An 18,471-nucleotide genomic window follows, 5' to 3' on the forward strand; every position below is an offset into this window, starting at 1 on the left:
ATCAGTCTCAGCCATGCCTCATCACCGTTGCTTTATCACATTAGCCCTTAATATTTGGATTCAGACATTTTGAAAGATATCAGATAATGTTTTCCAATTTATCCATTTTATTGAGAACAAACGGCAATAGCCTAAACAATTTAAAACGGGCAATGTGAGTACACGTAGAAGTGTGTTCAGAGCCATCTACAATTATTTGCAGGAATTCAGACTTTTCATGCACAGAACAATGTATGATCTACCACAGCTCTCTGCTACTCCCATCTGCCATAACCCTAAGGCAGCTATAAATTTGTGCATCTTATTTTGTAACCAATCAGTCAGATAAACATTAATTTGCCCATTTATCTCCAGAGATCAGCAAGGGACGAGATCTCAGAAGCAGTTATGATATTCCTGACTGCAATAATAAGTTCCGTTTCTTTCAGTATATGACAAGTCCATAACCTGAAATGCTAAACAGAGAAAGCAAATGCCTTCCCTTTGTGTTGCGCTTGTTGGAATTCTAGTTGTTGGGGTGCAGTAAAGTATACGACAAGAATTACATCAGTTCACCAAACTCTACAACTGAAAATCCTCAAAATTGATATAGTAAGAGACGTTCCATCAGATGTCATTGTCCTGTATAAAAGGTAATTTTACATTTACCACTCTGAAGTCTCAACCATGTATGTAATTGTCATCTATACAATGCAGAGGGAAAAACAGTGCTTCTCACTCTCCGAAGTCCAAATACCACGCAAACCATATGTCAAGTTGGCCCTGATCCATTTCAAGTAGTGCTATCGATTCTATGATGGTATAATGCAAACCTGGCTGAGGTGAAACACGGTGAAAGACTTGGTAATTCAACACCACAAACTCTTGTAGCACTCTGCAATTGCAGCTCAAGTTTCTCAAGGCATCGAGTTTCTCATAATGTGTCACAAAAAACATGTAACACGACTACTGCTCAGAATTTGCACCCAGTGTAATTGGGAGAAAGATACTCCAACCCCTGATATGGGATTCACTGCTACCGAATGATCAAAAAGGCCTCTAACATTGGGGGCACGCTGTTTGTGAGAAGTTGAAAGCCACTCTGAGGCAAGCTGAATGGAACTTGTACCAGGGTGCTACTAAAATGGACTTTGGCACAGGGGACACGTTGATTTGTGAGAAGTTGAGAACCACTTGTAGAGGCATGCTGAATGGAACTTGTGCTTGCAAGTCTTGCAAGCAAGTCGAGGAAGGCTGTTGTTGGCAGTGTGAATAATACTGTAACAGATGGGGCACTCCTCAACACCTTCAAATTCCTTGTCGAAGTTGCTTTTCCATCTTCATATAGCTTCAGCCAAGGCTCCATTCTGCATTTCACAGGAAAAGATAAGTAGCTGGCAATTCTTTTTTCCCACAAAGTAGAAATGAGTGAAAAAAGGGAAGCACAAGTTAGATGAAAAATGAATTCAAAGGAAGATGTCGATAAGATGTGTATGCTGAAAAATAGACGGAGATAATCACACAGAATATCATGGAGGATACCTGACTACGAACAAAGGCAATCATAGACATCAACCACTTTCTCTGTTTTTGGTCACTAATGCCAAGACTTCTTGTGCAGTCGACATCTACAGGCCGCAATGGGTAAGATACAGGAAGGCTAATAACCAAATCCATTCCCGTTTCTTCCTTTTTATAAGTAGCAACAACCTCACATGCAGATTTGCTAACACTAACGGAAAAATTCTCATCGGCAACAGAGGCCTTTTTTATCTGCAAAAGATATACGATTATATGCCAAGTGTAACACTTATATAAATATGCCGGTGAGTCGGTCCAAAGACAACGGATGAAAGGGATGAAGAAATGACATCAGGTAAGACATTCTTCTTTAGAGCGTACAGGTATATCTCAGCATGCAGATGAAGCAGAAGTATCTACTCATGTGTATATGATCTTGAATCTTAATACTGACAATCTGACATAATACTTGTCTTTGCAGGTTTAGACAAAAGGATCAATTATGTTCCTAAGAGTATGAGGATAACAATGGAATGCTTTACTGCCTATACATAAACAAAGAAATTATTATGCGTAAGAACTGTATTATATCTGAATCCATTAAACAGAGATTTTATTTTATTTTTATTTATTTATTTATTATGATCGTTAAATGTTATATTCATCTCCAATAATATTAAAAGTGTTACAAGCAAGATAACTGGCACTTAGCGAGCAACTAAGAGTAGCTACCTACATTTATATCTGAATTCCATTTATCTGAGGCTCATTCCGACTTATTCTTATAAAGTATGAATCTCCATCCAGCCATGGCCTGAGTAGCCATGAACAGGTCTGCTACATGCAAATAATCTTTATGTCTATCCTACTGATGGATAGTAAAAGTGTTACAAACAAGATAACTAGCACTTAGCGAGCAATTAAGAGTAGCTAACTACATTTATATCTGAATTCCATTTATCTGAGTCTCGTTCTGACTTATTCTTATAAAGTATGTATCTCCATCCAGCCATAATGGCCTGAGTAGCCATGATCAGGGAAACAGACTACTTAACAAACATGCATCTCACACAGGTCTGCTACATGCGAATCATCTTTATGTCTATCCTACTGATGGATAACATAAAATTTTACATATAAATTTGCTGATACACATGTTTAGTTGTTTTCATGTCTAGTGATAGAAACCTTCATTACAAAGGTTCATGGATAGCTATCTGATTGACCAGCCCAGACTTTTACCAATCTTTTCCTGTCGTTTAGTTTAAGACATGCTAATTTTCAAAAACCATTTTCCCACCCCTAAAGTCTGTGCACATAAATATATTTCTCTCACATGCTAATTTACCTTGTTGACAACATCGTGCCATATCTTTATACTGTGAGGTACAGTAAACTTTGCTAGTAATGAAATTCTTAAAAGTAACAAGAATAACAACACCAACAGCAAATCCTTAACCCAAGTCCATCACTCACCTGAGAAAGTTCATCTGCAAGCAGAGGGGGACTGCAATATGTTTTTGTAAAAGATTCGATTGCAGCTGATGTCGATTTATCACGCAAGCTAGTAAACCAATCCCGGACATATGCTGGAAGAGCACGGATCATTAAACCATATATTGCACCAGCAAGTGCTGCCATTGTCTCTGTTCTAACAGGCCAAAGTGATTCTACAGCAAATACTACAGATCCTGTTGTGATAGCACGTTTTGCAGCAGTAGCAGCTTGAGATACTTCAGTTGGATGCACCACATCTTTCTTCTTCAGGCTATGTGTAGATCCCAGCTTGAAGGGAATGTGCTGGAAAAGACAATCTAATACTTTGGAATTGGCAGAATCCTGTATACACTGAATCAACATCTGCTTTGTTGGTGATGTTGACGGTATAGACTGAAGGTGTGACAGAAACAAGGCCCAGGAAATGAAGAGATTTACCTACACAATTAACAAATATATAAAATTACAAAAAATTACTAAACTTTTGACAGAGAATACTACTTAGAAGCAGGTAACTCTCAACAGAAATTAATAATAGTTCAGTATTGGCTGCAGGAATTTACCCGATCACGTGCTACCAAATCCATCTCAAGAACCTTAGATGGTGATTTTTCAATCAGATATGAAATTTCTTCTCTCAGATGTACCATTTCTTCTGAAGACGAATCAACACGACGGGATTGGTCAAACTCTTGCCCTGCAGTACTATCCTCGACCAAGCCACCAGCAGTACTTACTTTGGTGATAGATAATTGTGATATAGGTTCAGTTGATAGAGTAAGATAAGCAGCAAATTGCAACACAGATATACTGGTGGATGAAAAAAGAATAGCAAACAAAGAGCTAATAGCCCCTTTACTTAGCTCCCAAATTTCCATTGATTCTACTGCTAAGTTTTTAACATGAGGTGGAGAGCTGATAACACTTGAAGCTACTAACTCCCAAAAATGGGGATGTGCATGCCGTGATGATGCTACAATAGAAGAAGCCTCTTGACAACAAGAATTTGCAATGGCTTCTGCAACCCCCGTAGCAAAGAATAAGCGAAGAACAGATTCCCGGATATGATCTTTAAGATTGATCCATTTTTCTGTTTTTAAAAAGCATAGTCTTTCAGGCTCTTCCTCGAAATGGCCTTCAATTAGCCCAGTAAACAGGGAGAATGTATAGAGGGAATTTCTAGCAATATTCATAAGAGAATGATCATGCATCGTAACTACTTCATCAAGTTTCTGTATGACCATTTCCAAGATATCAGAAGATTTGATAACTATTTCGTCTACATTCTCAGCAATTTCCTCAATCACCACCACTGCAGATTCTGTCCATCTTCTAACTAGAGATAATACAAACTCCCAATCATCTTCATTTAACTCCTTCCAACAGTAACTGACTGAAACAGACATCAACTGCGATAAAGTCAATTGTACAAATGGTGACTGATTGCCTGCAGCCAAGAGATTACCATCAGTGCGTTGTTTTCTAAACAAATTTACCAACAACGTTTTCTCTGAATCTGCCAAGTCTCTTTCAAAAGCAGTTTTAAGAGCCCCAGTTCCTCCTTTTGCATCCATGGGATAACAAGATATGATAACTTGAATCCATTCTTCATAATCTGCATCAAGATATACATAATTATCAGTTTATCACCATTGTTGGTAATAAACAGAGCAAAAATACTCCACAACGCAAAATCCAAGGACGATTTGGTCAGAAAATCCTCTGTTAACCACATACTATTTCTCCCATGCAACAAAGGCACCCCACTACCCATTTTTCCAATTTAAAGTTCTACAGTCATATAATTTATAACATTTTACGGGTTCTATGCTATAGGCAGAGTGACAAAATTCAGATTTGGTGAAAAATCGGCAAGGGGTCAATTCGAGTTGGAAAATTTTAGTGAAAGTTTCGTAAAAAAATCGGTATCATTATCTTATGAACAAAATACATGCAGTAATATAGTAAACCAAATGTACATTAGAGTTTACCAAAAAAATGAAGACTATTTTATTACAATAAACATAGTAGAATTGAGGTATAATAGTACAGTGGTAGAGTCTATAGTTAAAGTACAACACTAGAGTCAGAGGTCTGGAAGATGTTTTTTTTTTCAATAATAAATTGACCTACTAAAGAAGGATATGATGTGGCATCTCACAATTTACATTCGTACTACTCGAAATCTTTTACGCTTTCAACGAGTTTGACGTCAGTCAAACACTTTTCAGCATGAATTAAGCTTGCTGACGTACCAAATTCTTTTTTTTTTCTGTTCTCACCGATTTGCCGAATTAGAAAATTATTCGGCGATTAGATCGGTGGACCCGACTTTTCGCGTTTCCTACCGATTTTTGTCACTATGGCTGAATTTTGGTGTTTTGGTTTTTTTTTTAGAAAGGTTCACTATTTGAAAAGAAAAAACTCAAAAGAGGAATATCCACATACCTTGGCCTGGAATCATTGATACTAGAGGTGGCAATGCGAGCGCTCTTTGAAGCCAATCACTGATAACAACTTGTACTCGATTTTCGTTGTAAGAATCAGGTTGTACATCTTCATTAACTTTGTCATATATTGTACCTTTATACCACAACGGTTGAATAATGACATTCATTACATAAGGTAGAATTCTCAAACAGTTTCTATTCACCATATTCCCCACGAAAAGTCTATCTACAAGATGATTAAATAGAACTATAGACTTGTTCTCTGCCCATATATTATATTCGATTACTAGAACCAAAAGCAGAGATACAAGGGCCCTCAAGAAAGGATCTTGAATACACTCTATTTCATCAGCTGAGGCAGACCATACATTGAGGAAGATTTCATCACTGGCTCCATGAACAAGGGCACCATCTAGTAAAATATTGACAATGGAGTCTAATAAAGACTCGGAAGAAACACCATTCTTTGCAAATTCACTTAGTAGAGGCAAGAAAGAACCTAACGCACTGCCTCCTCTCCACTTCCAGGTGCATAATATTTCAGCAGCAAGCCACCCTCGAGAATAAGAATGTGAAAGAACCACCTGATGTTGAGCTTCTAGTGATGAAGATGTAAACCGAGAAACTAAACCAGCAATAACTCGACCGATTCCGAGATTTGAAATAAGTTTGTCAACAAAAGCAACAAAAACACGATGACTGGATATCTGCAACCAAAAAATGTCAATAAGAAATCAATTTTCTAATCCCCTTCCCATACCATAATGAACGAAAAAAACTTCAGAACAGCTTTCTTCTTAAACTGAGAAAAACAGGGATTTTTTTTGACAGTAGCATTACAACTTACAAAAGTGAGTGCTTCACTACTACAAGGCTAATTACTGCTTGTTATGATATCAAAAACCTTTGTGGAAGGAATTCTATTGCATCAGAAACTAACACTTAAGCAGGTAACCTCCACTTGGTGAAAATAATTAGTGGGAGGACTCTAACAATCGGCTCCATGTACACCCCAAGAATTTATGGATAAGACCTACTTTACAGGATTGTTCTACTGGCTTGTTTAATACCCGTCTCAATAATTTATGTATCCAAGCAACGTTAAGGCCTTCCTCAGAGGTAAATTGATGTATTTAATAAAAATAATAAAAAGGTCCCCAGTCCCTCTATACACACACCCTATCCATACTCCCTGTTCTTACTCCCACTTGTCAACCCCATATAAACTACTTTAGTTGATCCAACTGTACACTAAGTTCTCATCTTCGATAAGACCATCCTCAGATAAAATTAACTTGATCAGAAACAATTTTCAACAGGTTAGGAGTTTTCAATTGGACTAATATTTTTGAGGATGTATATGGGGAGCTTATTGTACGGTTGGACTGTCGGTCCCACAACAGGGAGTAAGAATAGGGAGTGTATTTAGACAGATCCATAACAAAAGACCAAAGGAATCTGACAAGTTACATGTGCTCAAGATGGATACTTTTCATGGTTTCATATTGTCTTCTCATCAAAGACAACAGTCACGCACTGACATACCCATCTATACAGCTGGTTTCATCAAACCCTGTTTTTGTTAAACAAAGAAGAAAAACTGAAAAATTGATACCTCATATGTATAAAAAAGAAAACTAACTTATTGACATGTATCTGTAAATATATCAGCACTGGAAATGATTCTATCTGTACCATTAAGAAAATGATTTTCATGACAACTGCTAAATAGTATTACCATTTAGTACAAAACCAACCTTGTCGGAACACATATAAGCTGTCAAAAGGTGAAACTCTGAAATACTGGGGGTGGGGGGAGGAGGGAGAGAGAGAGAGAGAGGCAACTAAAGCAATTAAGGCTAAGTTACCAGAATGGTTTACCTGTATGTCCGTAGGAGCAGCCTCTATTTTCAATGTAGCTGATCTTGAACCATCAATCAGAGAGGGGTTAACCCACAAAGGCCAAAATTCACTCTCGTCTAACAAATTATCCAGTAGAATTTGCTCATCACAATGATCACAACCAAAGGAATCAAGGATTTCTACCACCCACTGGCAGCATAAAGATGGAACTTTCTCGGAATCAAAGGTACCTGTCTGAACAATGGCAGACCTGATAGTCTGAATCAAAATATTCTGCAACCTCCTGAGGCTGTAGATGCTAAGGCTTCTCCAGAAATGAGAACTAGCTTTAAATCGAAAAGCATGAATGGATTCACAAAAGGCATTATGCTCATGTAACTCATCACCAACCATATCTTTAAAAATCACTGAATTCTTATCCACGGCTACCTGTAATGTCATCCTATAATCCCACTCGAGGATAAATATTGCAGCTGATATACATGGAACGAGCTCAGGTTCCTCATCAAATTCCTTTAAACAATAGAAACTCCCTTCCAGAACCTCAAGAGCGAATTTGGCCAACTCAAGCATGATGACATTAGATTCATATTTCAATACTGTATCTTTAAGTCCACTGCATGACAATAAAGAGCATGCATCCTTTGCCCAAGTAAAAGATGATCCACTTAGAAGAGGAACAAACTTTTGGAGCAACTCTTTAAATATCAAAATCATTGATTCTCTTGAAACAAGGAAAATCTTGTCATCCTCTGTTGAACCACCAAGAACAGCCCTGCAACATCAGATGCGGAATATTTGTTAAAGCACACACAAAATAGATCATAGTCAATGGAAATGATGTTATTGAAGAAATTTAATGAATTTTAACATAATAAAAAAAGTAAATCATGTCTGAGCAGGATAGTACTTTACCCAGCAACACTACGCCACCATCAAACAAACATTAGTTGTTGCCGTAACAACCAATAAGTGTTACAAATACTCAAAACTAGCCCAAGGGAATTCGTCTCATTGAACCTTAATTGATGAAATTGGAGAATATTTACATTGTGTACCAGATAAGCCACACTTCTAACTTCTAAGCCAGTATTCACTTGACAAAGTTATAGTACACACAGTTCTACTTCCCGCTTCTATTCAACTTAAAAATATTCCAAATGCACAAATGGAGCGTCTTTGGTATTTCATCTCTTTACTACTCGTGCCAGTGGTTTGTGAATACCCACCTCAACAATTCCAAGGCATTCGTCTAGCTGAACTACGTGCAACATCCACATGATCAAAATTACAGGAAAAATTGTGTTCTCGTCACAAAAAATAAGGGGTTTTCATTGTCTTTGCCACAGGATAGACTAAGTTACATATCTATCTATCTATTAACACAACTCACAAAATACAAGATGGGAATCTCGGTGAATTGAAAAGTTGTTAGTCACTAGAATTGTCAAAAGCTGAGTAAACTGAGAGTTAATCCCCTACCTCAACATATGTATTGAAGTAGTAAAGCAATTAGAAATTGATAAGAGAAGAAAATGATGGGAAACAGTCATTAGTGAAAATTAATTTTCTGCAGTTCTGCATCATGGTTTTTAGTAGACACTGCCTCAATTATTATGTACTACGACAAAGGCAGGACCCGTATTTGTGTTACATAGCAATGAAGTGGAAATCTACATACCGTAAGAAGCGAGAGTACGATATATGGAAAGGAGGGCCGAAGCGAGCAACAGAGACAGCTGTCGAATCTAACAACCTGTGATGCCAGTGTTTTACTTGGGAGTCCCATTCATGGTCAGATTCAGAGCTCATCTTTTTCCTAATAATTTTTCTAACTTTCTCCATGAGCATTGCCAACACAGAAATGTGATCAAAATCTGTAGACTCAAGATCAGTATCATACTGTCTATCTTGTCTTGTTGCATATGTTATAATACTATCCCATTGTTCAGCAAAAAATTCAGTATCAAGTAACGCAAGTAAGAGATCCAAGTGTGCCTCAGTTGAATGATTACTTCCATTCAAACACCATGGAACAAAAATGTCCTTGAAAACTGGCAAAAAGCTACCTGACTTTGATCCATTATCTCCTCCATCAGATAGATAATTGCTTGCATTCCCTTTGTCGCAAACAGAGAGCGCTGCAACTATTTTTCTTGGTCCAAATATGGAAATCGTGACAGATAAAAGTTTGAGAGCAACAGGAGAATCCTGCCATTACGAAGAACAAAATAGAATATGCAAACTTTTAGCGGGAGCGATATGGAGTGGTAATGAGAATCGTTTGTCAAAGGTCCCCATTGTAGGTAATATCTCTAACTAAACTAATAGACAACATGGTAGTAAACTGTATTCGAGAAAAAAACAACAGAGTGCTGCATAGGATAACCATAACAAATTATTAGAGCAGAGAAGCTCCCAAGGACCACTTTGCAAGCACATACAGTTATTCGATCTGTAATCACATTATATCCCACAAATGAACAAAAAAACGGTGGGTACTCTTACACATAAAATGTCAAAACAAGGTGTTGTTACAAAGCCAAACAATTGGGGGTTGAACATAATTTAATAACAATTGACTTTTACGCTAAGTCACATAGACAGGGATACACATGTCGGTGTCGACATGGATATGGGGTGTCCAACACGGGGACCCAGCTAATTAAAAAGAAAACTATTAATGTCATTGTCACTCATCATGTCAGACCCATAAAGTCCTTCCCACAACCACATGCAAGAATTTGGATCAGATTCTTTGTTCTTTATGATGGAGAGGTTCCAATCCAAGCAGTATGAACCTCAAATTTTGGGCATTCTTTAGCAGCATTACTAATGCTTGGGCTCAAGACCTTACAAAGCACCTCCTTACAATTTAATAACTATGAAAGTGGCATATCATGGAGTTGTAACTGTGTTAATAAATTATTTTCTTGTCTTTTACGGTATTAAAGAAACCATGGTTTGAAATTGAATGCACACCGTGTCCGTGTGCCGACACAAGTGTCCTTCTGTATCCAACACAGATTCATTTTAAGAATATGAAGTGTCCATGTTAGTTAGCTTTTAAGGAGACCAACAGGGTAGCTGACCAGGTAATTACTCTCAATGTTGTTCATGAGGTTAGAAAATGTATTTTTTTTTTCCTTTGTTTTCCCTTTCTGGATTGTTTATTTTTGTAATGTGCCATCTCATCCAGCAAACTCTTTTCGAATTGGATATTAATACACTTCATCCATTCATCGTTATTAATTAAAAACCGAAAAGAAACAAAAAGTCACTTTAATTTAAAAAATATAAAATTGTAATTAGCCATTCACTAATAAATTTAAACTCAACTAGAGTAAGGATTTCTCTGGTCAGTACTAGATTAAGGATTTCTCTGGTTAGAATGGCTTGTAGACTGAAGTTTTCTCTCAAATTTGGTCCAGTCCAATAGTACTAATTAAGAGAGCAAAGAGAACAGTCCTTTTGATGATTCCTTTAAGAATATTGCACTAATAGACATGTTTATGCAAGTGATATAAGAAAAGTAACAATAGACATAACTTAAATAAGCAGTTATGGCAAGAGGAGGGGGGAGTAAAACCACCTTACCAGAGATCTAATTGATGGAAAAGCTTTTTTAACCATTGGTACTGCTACGAACTCAAGTGGCCATGTTTCACCTTTCTGCACTGCTTGTTGCTCCAGTAAAACCAAAAAATTTACAATCTGATCTACATGTTCAAACGGTCTTTCTATTTGATCCACTTGCTGAATAATCTTCAGACAATTTTCCTGAAATACTATACTGAAGTTGCCAAGCAAAGTAGATTCCTTCAAAGATATGTCACAAAGAATTTCAATGATGTATTTCGCCAGATCTTGCATGTAGTTTAAGGGATACTTAGCATTCAATTTTTCTATCTTTTTTTCTTGAAAAGATAGTAGGTTGTCCTCCAACGAGCTACAAGACTTCCCCAAGGAAACTCCACCTTGAATCTTCGAACTGACTATCAATAGGTAGTCGTGCCACATGAGATTTACAAGAACACTATCAACAAGACCGACTTGAAAAGGATAAATATCATCCATTCCTTTGGTGTACCTGCACGATTTACAGCAAACAAACCAGAACAAAAATGAAATGTATGTAACTGATGCAGAATTACTGAATCAGAAATCTTCTGAGCATGAGACAAATGAAATACTAAACAAACCAAAATGTGGCTAGCATGTCATGGAAATGTATTGTATATATGTAGAGATATTAACAGACCTTGATGCATTATGTACTGCCCAAAGAAAACATTCTTTGAGTGCCTTGAAAAATACTAATCGATCGGCGGAGGAGGAATTGGATGGTTCCCTTCCTTGCCATAGGTTCTGGAAGAAACTCAAAAAGAATTGCTCTCCGTCAATTGAATTAGGAGGTATCAGATCTAAGAACGAGATCAAAATGGGATAGGAAACTTGCTTTGACCCATAACATCCATTCCTCAAGAAATGCCAAAAGCGATTCAGCACAGTCTTCTGAATATTGCTGACGCTCCAACTTTCTGGAAACTTTTTACAAAAAAGCAGAACTGTGTCCCACATTGAATGATGACATGTTGGGTCCTTTTCATGAAAAGCACCAAGTATTGCGGTAGACAATGCTTTCATATTTTCTTCATTAAACAGATGAGGCATGTGTTTAACGAAACTCCCCAAAACTGAATATGTAGCCGATCGAACAGCAGGACTTTGAGACTTGAGAAATTCTAGAAAATACTTATGAGTAGAGAAAATCTTTTCCACGGAAGATATAGCAGCTTCCCTAGCCTTTGATGCATTCTTTGGCTCGTAACTTTCATTTTCAAAACCTAGTCTCTGTAATTGCATGCCAAACAGGATATCAACAAGTGTGGCTAGTGCCAGCTGGGACGTAGAAATAACCTGCAATTATAGGATTTGAAAAGCATAAGCAAGAGTTCACATTAGCAATATGAAATTTCCAGTTCAGAAGAAAATAATTTGGCATTAATTGCCTTTAGAAGACCACACATAGCAATAGTGAAAGACAGAGAAACCACTGGAAAGACAAGACAAATAAAACAGATTAATTTACAGAAGCATCAAAAGTGAAAGGAGAAGTTACGGCAACAATGAGAGCGAGAAGCGTTTATGTTTCAATCAGGACGGACAAGGCTGTACAAACCGTTGGACACCCACGTTTCAGTTAAATACTTAAATCAGATGACAAGGTCTATATCTAGCTACCCTGGAAGATAACTAGGCCTTATAGCACTATACCAGCTGTGTTTGGTTATACAACGATTGGTGGGATGGTGAAGACATTTCAAGCGTTATTAACAGGTTTACAGACAGGTATTTCAGTTTCATGGTGATCACCTTTTGGAAACTAAGAATTCTGGCTGGCTAAGAGTGATGGAATATTATGACAATGTTAAATTTTGCACAAGCCTTGACACTTAAGTTTCAATTCAACGATGAGATTGATGTCTGACTATCCAATAACATCACCAACCAAAATTTGTAGTGTCTGCACCAAAACAGACTCCCAGCTCTTTGTCATGTTAGATTTTTGGTGAGCGATAGAAAAGTTTTGAGAGTGTCAAATTTTTTCCTGTGCTTAGTCACGTTAGTCTTTCTTGTCTGAGGGAGCAACTTTAAGTGTTTTAAGTTTTAACAACTCAATAGCTGTTAAAACATGTTTGGAGTACTTCAGCTAGAACTTGGATGCCACCAGAAATTTCTAACTCACCGGGACGTGATGTCAAGATATTAATGGCACCTGAAGGTTGCACTCTTCTGGTAATAGTGATGACAGTGAGTTTCCTACCCCTGTGTGTAGTAAATTAGGTACAAAAACTAGAACTCTGCATTATATAGATGTAATTGTAAGTCACATTGACAGGTACACTCGTGTCAGTGTCCGACACGTATATGGAGTGTCCAACACGGTGACCTATATGAAGTAGGACACGGCTAATTAAAAAAAAACCGTTATTATTCCTTAGTTACACAACTAATTCTTGGGCTCAAGACCTTACAAAGCGTCTCCTTACAAATAAATAACTATGAATGTGGCAAATTATGGAGTTGTAACTATGTTAAATAGAATTTTCTTACTCTTTTTGGGTATTGAAGAAAACCTAGTTTGAAATTGTAAGCATGTGTCCATGCCCGTGTGTCTGCTGTCCGACACGGCTTTTCTTAAAGAATATGAAGTGTTAATGTAATTCCTTATAATTATGGGGATTGAGAACAAAGACAGCACCATACAAAAGGTTAAACGCTAACCCTTACTACCCAAAAGAAAAAGGTGTAAGCGAAACATAGGACTCCATTTATATGTTCCTCAAAGAATGTCTCATTCATTTAGAGGTTCTCTTAGTCAAAGCTAGGAGTCAAAAAATTCACAACTTTAAAGAAAATGCAGGTGATTATAAATGGTAGCAAGGACATGGGATGCTTACACGTTGGTTCATCTCTTCCAATTCATCTAATGGGGCTGCTTTGTCAGACATAGTCTGCGGCTTGAGCTTTAGGTTTTCCTCCAAGTAGATGAAGATTTCTTCTGTGCATAGAATCAAGGCATCCAATCTCTTCTCTTTGGCAGGAAACGCATCCTGTCATCCATAGCTCCACTATCAGTCAAAAATTACTACTGCCAAAACAGTCAGTCCAGTCCACTGAAGTTGCAGATACATTGAATTCACATGCATACATACTTGAAGATAGCACAACAAAGACAACTCCAGTGTTTTTAGTAGTTCAAAAAGAAGAGAAGGCTGGAAACACTAATTTAAGTTTCAACATCCATTTATCAGACCAGTAACTGTGCATGCTAAATTACTTTCCTAAGTAAATGAGATTCTAATTTAAGTTTCAACATCCATCATCAAAATTTGAACATTAAGAGGACAAGCCTATTTAATTTTACATAAACCTATTGACACCCTTACAAACACATTCGCCTCCTCAAGTCATTTTCTCCCTGCCTTGCCCCAAGGGTTACTTCTGCAAGTAAAACCCTGCAAATGTAAGGGTCAAAATGGTTTATCCACCAAAAAAATTCCTAGTCATTAATCATTATCATACAATGAATCCTTCCCAGCCCATGAATGCGTACTTAATAACAATTCCAAAAGGTTTATGACTAGACAATTTATTCCATTTGATTACACTAACGGCCTAAGAATACCTTGAGCCTTATCGATCAGAACACCTTATTTAGAGATAGACTTATGAGTATAATGAAGCATGTTTTGATTGATATGTACATAATATTGGATGAGAATCTAATCAATTGAGACCAAATATACAGGGACCTGACAAATACAAAGAACTTACATAAAGAAAAGGATGACGACCATAAATAAAAAGGAATATACAAGAGTTGATTACAAACCCAACTTTACAGACACACGAAAAACCAACAGACCTGCAATGATCGCCTTGCTGCTTGAGAAACTTCAGTAACTGGATCAAACTGGGATAACCACCACGGCCCCATTAAGGATTTCAAATAAGGAGCTAAGCCTCTCCTGAGAAAGATATTTACATTGTCAAAAGCAAATTCTCATAAAGCTTCTCTAGTACAACTAGAAGAACAGAAATTTTTTCAATGAATTAAAAGAAAAGTTGATCAATAAACTTAAGGACAAACAAATTTAGGCAAGTATATAGAGCATGACTACAATCTTAAGTATGCGAAAGTGCTTACTATATTTTCTCTGATCTCACTGTGCCATTAGAGCACATTTAATGCCGTAAAAACATTTTTTCACCAATCCTTTATGAATTACTATTGTATGTTTCTCTGTAAAATTATTGGTTTGCCTGACATTTTGAAACTTCTTGGTGAAGTATGGGTATAATTTAGCCTAAACATCACAATACCAGGGTGTGGATGGGCTACATATCAGTATAGGGTCCCAACAGTAGGGTATTCATGGAAGAATCCCAAATCAAACAGCTAGGGATAATAGATCCCACACTATCTATTTACAGACTAACCAGAAAGAGGTGATGCACTATTGGGTAAGTACTGTGCTAGGCTATAGAGGCGCAACCCACATCAGACTATCCGCAGGGAGTTGATGCACTAACATATCATTTGCCACCGTAGCTACTCAAAAGATGCATCACAAACGCTTTGCAACAAAGTGCACTCCAGGAACATGGGATTTTCTTCTTCCATTAAACACATGATATATGCATGACTTCTTTTATACATTATGATGAACTTTCTTTTCTGAATTTCCACTGGATATCAATTACATAAAGAGATTATGCAACATGGAAGCGGTGCTACTTTTGTTAGAACTTAGAAGTAAGAGTTGGAGGAGCTTATCAGTTATCACTATGAATCAAGGACACAAGCTTTTGACATGACTCCATTATGTTAAGCAGATGTTTCACCATTTCACCCATGTAAATTTTTTTTTTTAGAACTATGCCAGAACAAACAGCTGTAACAAACTAACAATAATCACTACTTCACAATTTTAAATAAACATTTAATTTTTCAAAAATAGATGCAAGTCAATCATCTAAAGGAATGAACTAAACAGTCGTGGTAATTTACAACAAAATACTGAAGTTTTCAAAGATAGATGTAACTCAATCATTTGGGTGAATGAACTGAATACTCATGGTAATTTACAATGCAAAAGATAAGCTCAAACCCGACAGTGCTGACAAGACTAGTCATGGTGTCATGAGTAGCTCTCCGAACCTCTCTATTGTAATCTTGTAGCAACCTTTTGTATTCAAATGCCTGTCAATGGAAACACGTGATTGTTGCATTATTAACAGAGGTATACAAGTAAAAGTTCATTTTCATAAAGCATATTGGCATGTTTCAAGCAAAATACAGCCATAATATTCTCCTTCAAGCAAATCTGGTTGTGAGATACTGTTATAAGCTCCCTCTTATTGTATATTTCTGTGCTTTTCTGTTTTTGAGTATACTGTATGTATGTGTGGCTTAGAAGCAATATCTCTAGAAAAGCTTTACAAGCCCATGCTGAGTCATAAATGCAATCTTTACTAATACATGGTTTACTAGCCCCAACTTAAGATAGATAATAACAAAATGAGCTATCTAAGTAAGGGGAACTGCGAGTATATGTAGCTACAAAATTCCTGGACACATGCTCAATTTCAGGTACCATTTTTAACATGTATCACAAGGCCGTCAAACATCATGTAATATTTCACAGTTTATTATTTTAGAGATACCAAAATACAATAACATTCTCCTTTAAAACTATTTTAGAGCTGCCCCCAGGATCTTATATAATATGGTGCAAGTTTTAAATGCTTGATCTGGACTATATATCTCAACACCCCGTCACTTGTGGAGTAACTTGATCCAAACACGTGGATTTATTCTATTGGGTGATGTGGAGTACGTGAGTCGTTGGTACAGACATAAGGCCGTCTCTATCAAGAAATTTAGAACAAGAGAAAGACAAAATTGATGGAGAAGCATAGAAAGCAAATAAGAAGAAGAAAAATACCCATTGTGGAATGATCTGCACAATATCCTCTCTGTTTTTCTGCTTGAAAAGCTCAGACAAAGATGCCAAAGCTTTAAGCTGTACAATAAATAAACATATCATGAACTTTCATGTGACAATAATACCCAAAGTCCCAATACATGATAGTTAACTTCAACAAATTACCCAAATAAACAAAAATATGCAATTTTCATCTTAATAAATTCCTTTCTTTCTATTGAAACTAGCATATAGAAATCTGATATTGAAGTCGAGCCCACTCGAGTCTTTAATAGTTTCCCTAAACAAACTAATCAAGTGAGCGGAGGGAATGTTTTTGGGAGGGGTGGGGGTACATCAGTACGTGGGACAAAAGGTAGTTTGGTAGGTTTTTGTTTGTCTGTCCTCACGTATCCCTCTCTCTCCCTCTCTCCCTCCTTCCTTCCCTCTCTCTCTCCCTCTCTCTTCTTCACCCTCCGCTCACGCCCCCACTGCTTAGCAGTTATCTAGTACAATTGATGGTTGGCTCATATTGCAACACAACCCAAACATAAACAAGCCAAAAACAACTCGCGTATCTCATCTAGTTTACTAGTCCTACCTTAGAATGAACATACACAATATACAACTCAAGCTAGGCATATTTGTATAACGGTAACAAAAACAAAGTTTACCTTTGTGGTAGGATCTTTCCTTCCAAGTCTCTTTATATGTTGAGCTACTTCACTATCCACATCCTACATAATAAACCAATGTATGACTTTCTATTTTTCACAATATATTAAAACACAAATATATAAATAAATATTTAATATACCGAAAACGAGGCGGTGTCTTCGGATGGTAGAGAAGTATCGAGACGTGAACTTCCCACATAGCCTCCAAATCCAACTGTCGCTGCTCCTGTTGGTAATAGTGATGCTGCCAAGCTGTGTATCATTTTTTTTAATTACAACAAAACATATCAATCAATAACTATTAACTAAAACAATTAAAAAAATAATATAAATAATAAAAACCTGCTGCTGGAAGGACGGTTTTTGGTTCTAGCTCCATCTCCCTTCGGTCGACCCATTTCTCTCTCTTTTTTGGGTTCAGACTTCAGACTTCAGAGAGGGTTAGGAAATAAATAAAACCCTTTGTTTGTTTTGTTTCTGAGAACAAATAGTATGGGCTTTTATTTTGAGCCCACGAAGACACAAACCAAACCCTGTTGGGTTGGGCTGGATATTCTATGTGGTGCAGGCCCAAGTCGATTATGGAAACATTCCAGAAGAAATGAAACGTGTTGATCGATTAAGTTTGAGAGTGCCATAGCTAGTAAATTCTCAAAAATTCGGTACTGAAATTATTTGTCAAAAATCTTAAAATTTGGATTCTAATTCATTTAAAAATTCAGCCCAAAAAAACGAAAAAAATGTCAAACATATAATTCGTGTTTTATATGTGTATAATACAAAAAAAAATCGGTCATATTTTGTTGCATTGTAAGTTTAGAAGATAATATTTTGCTCAAATTGTAGTGTATTTTTTTCATTTAAAAAATAATGACTTTATTATTTGGCAATTATAAACTTAGATGATAGAATTCGAATATTAATCTTTAGGTTTGAAATGTTCGTCTTATTATTCGTATTATATGAGAAAACGTATAAAACGGAGTATTA

The 18,471-nt window shown here is 36.7% G+C and overlaps 1 protein-coding gene across 1 annotated transcript; it reads right to left on the reverse strand.

Moving 5' to 3' along the window:
* Window positions 1-550: 550 nt before the first annotated feature.
* On the reverse strand, window positions 551-17,944 carry LOC147490052 (HEAT/U-box domain-containing protein). Its single transcript, XM_086570047.1, has 16 exons — window positions 17,824-17,944; window positions 17,622-17,733; window positions 17,479-17,541; window positions 16,826-16,903; window positions 15,989-16,080; window positions 14,743-14,845; window positions 13,775-13,927; window positions 11,572-12,230; window positions 10,908-11,400; window positions 8,992-9,521; window positions 7,329-8,085; window positions 5,446-6,154; window positions 3,561-4,612; window positions 2,977-3,435; window positions 1,522-1,752; window positions 551-1,346 (listed from the first exon to the last, which is right to left on the reverse strand). Exons 1-16 carry the CDS (start codon window positions 17,877-17,879, stop codon window positions 1,320-1,322), a joined length of 5,574 nt encoding a protein of 1,857 aa, XP_086426173.1. The 5' UTR covers window positions 17,880-17,944; the 3' UTR covers window positions 551-1,319.
* Between the last annotated feature and the right edge of the window lie 527 nt (window positions 17,945-18,471).

Source organism: Coptis chinensis, chromosome 7 (assembly GCF_015680905.1).
Source record: "Coptis chinensis isolate HL-2020 chromosome 7, ASM1568090v1, whole genome shotgun sequence".
Lineage (NCBI taxonomy): Eukaryota > Viridiplantae > Streptophyta > Magnoliopsida > Ranunculales > Ranunculaceae > Coptis > Coptis chinensis.

Bases quoted from the DNA above. Each gene is read 5' to 3' on its own strand.
- LOC147490052 (XM_086570047.1), bottom strand. From the start codon at position 17,879: ATGGGTCGACCGAAGGGAGATGGAGCTAGAACCAAAAACCGTCCTTCC. The intron at 16,904-17,478 runs GTAAACTTTGTT...TTTATTGTACAG, and splicing joins GGAAAGATCCTACCACAAAG to CTTAAAGCTTTGGCATCTTT. The intron at 3,436-3,560 runs GTAAATTCCTGC...TTAATTGTGTAG, and splicing joins ATTTGGTAGCACGTGATCGG to GTAAATCTCTTCATTTCCTG.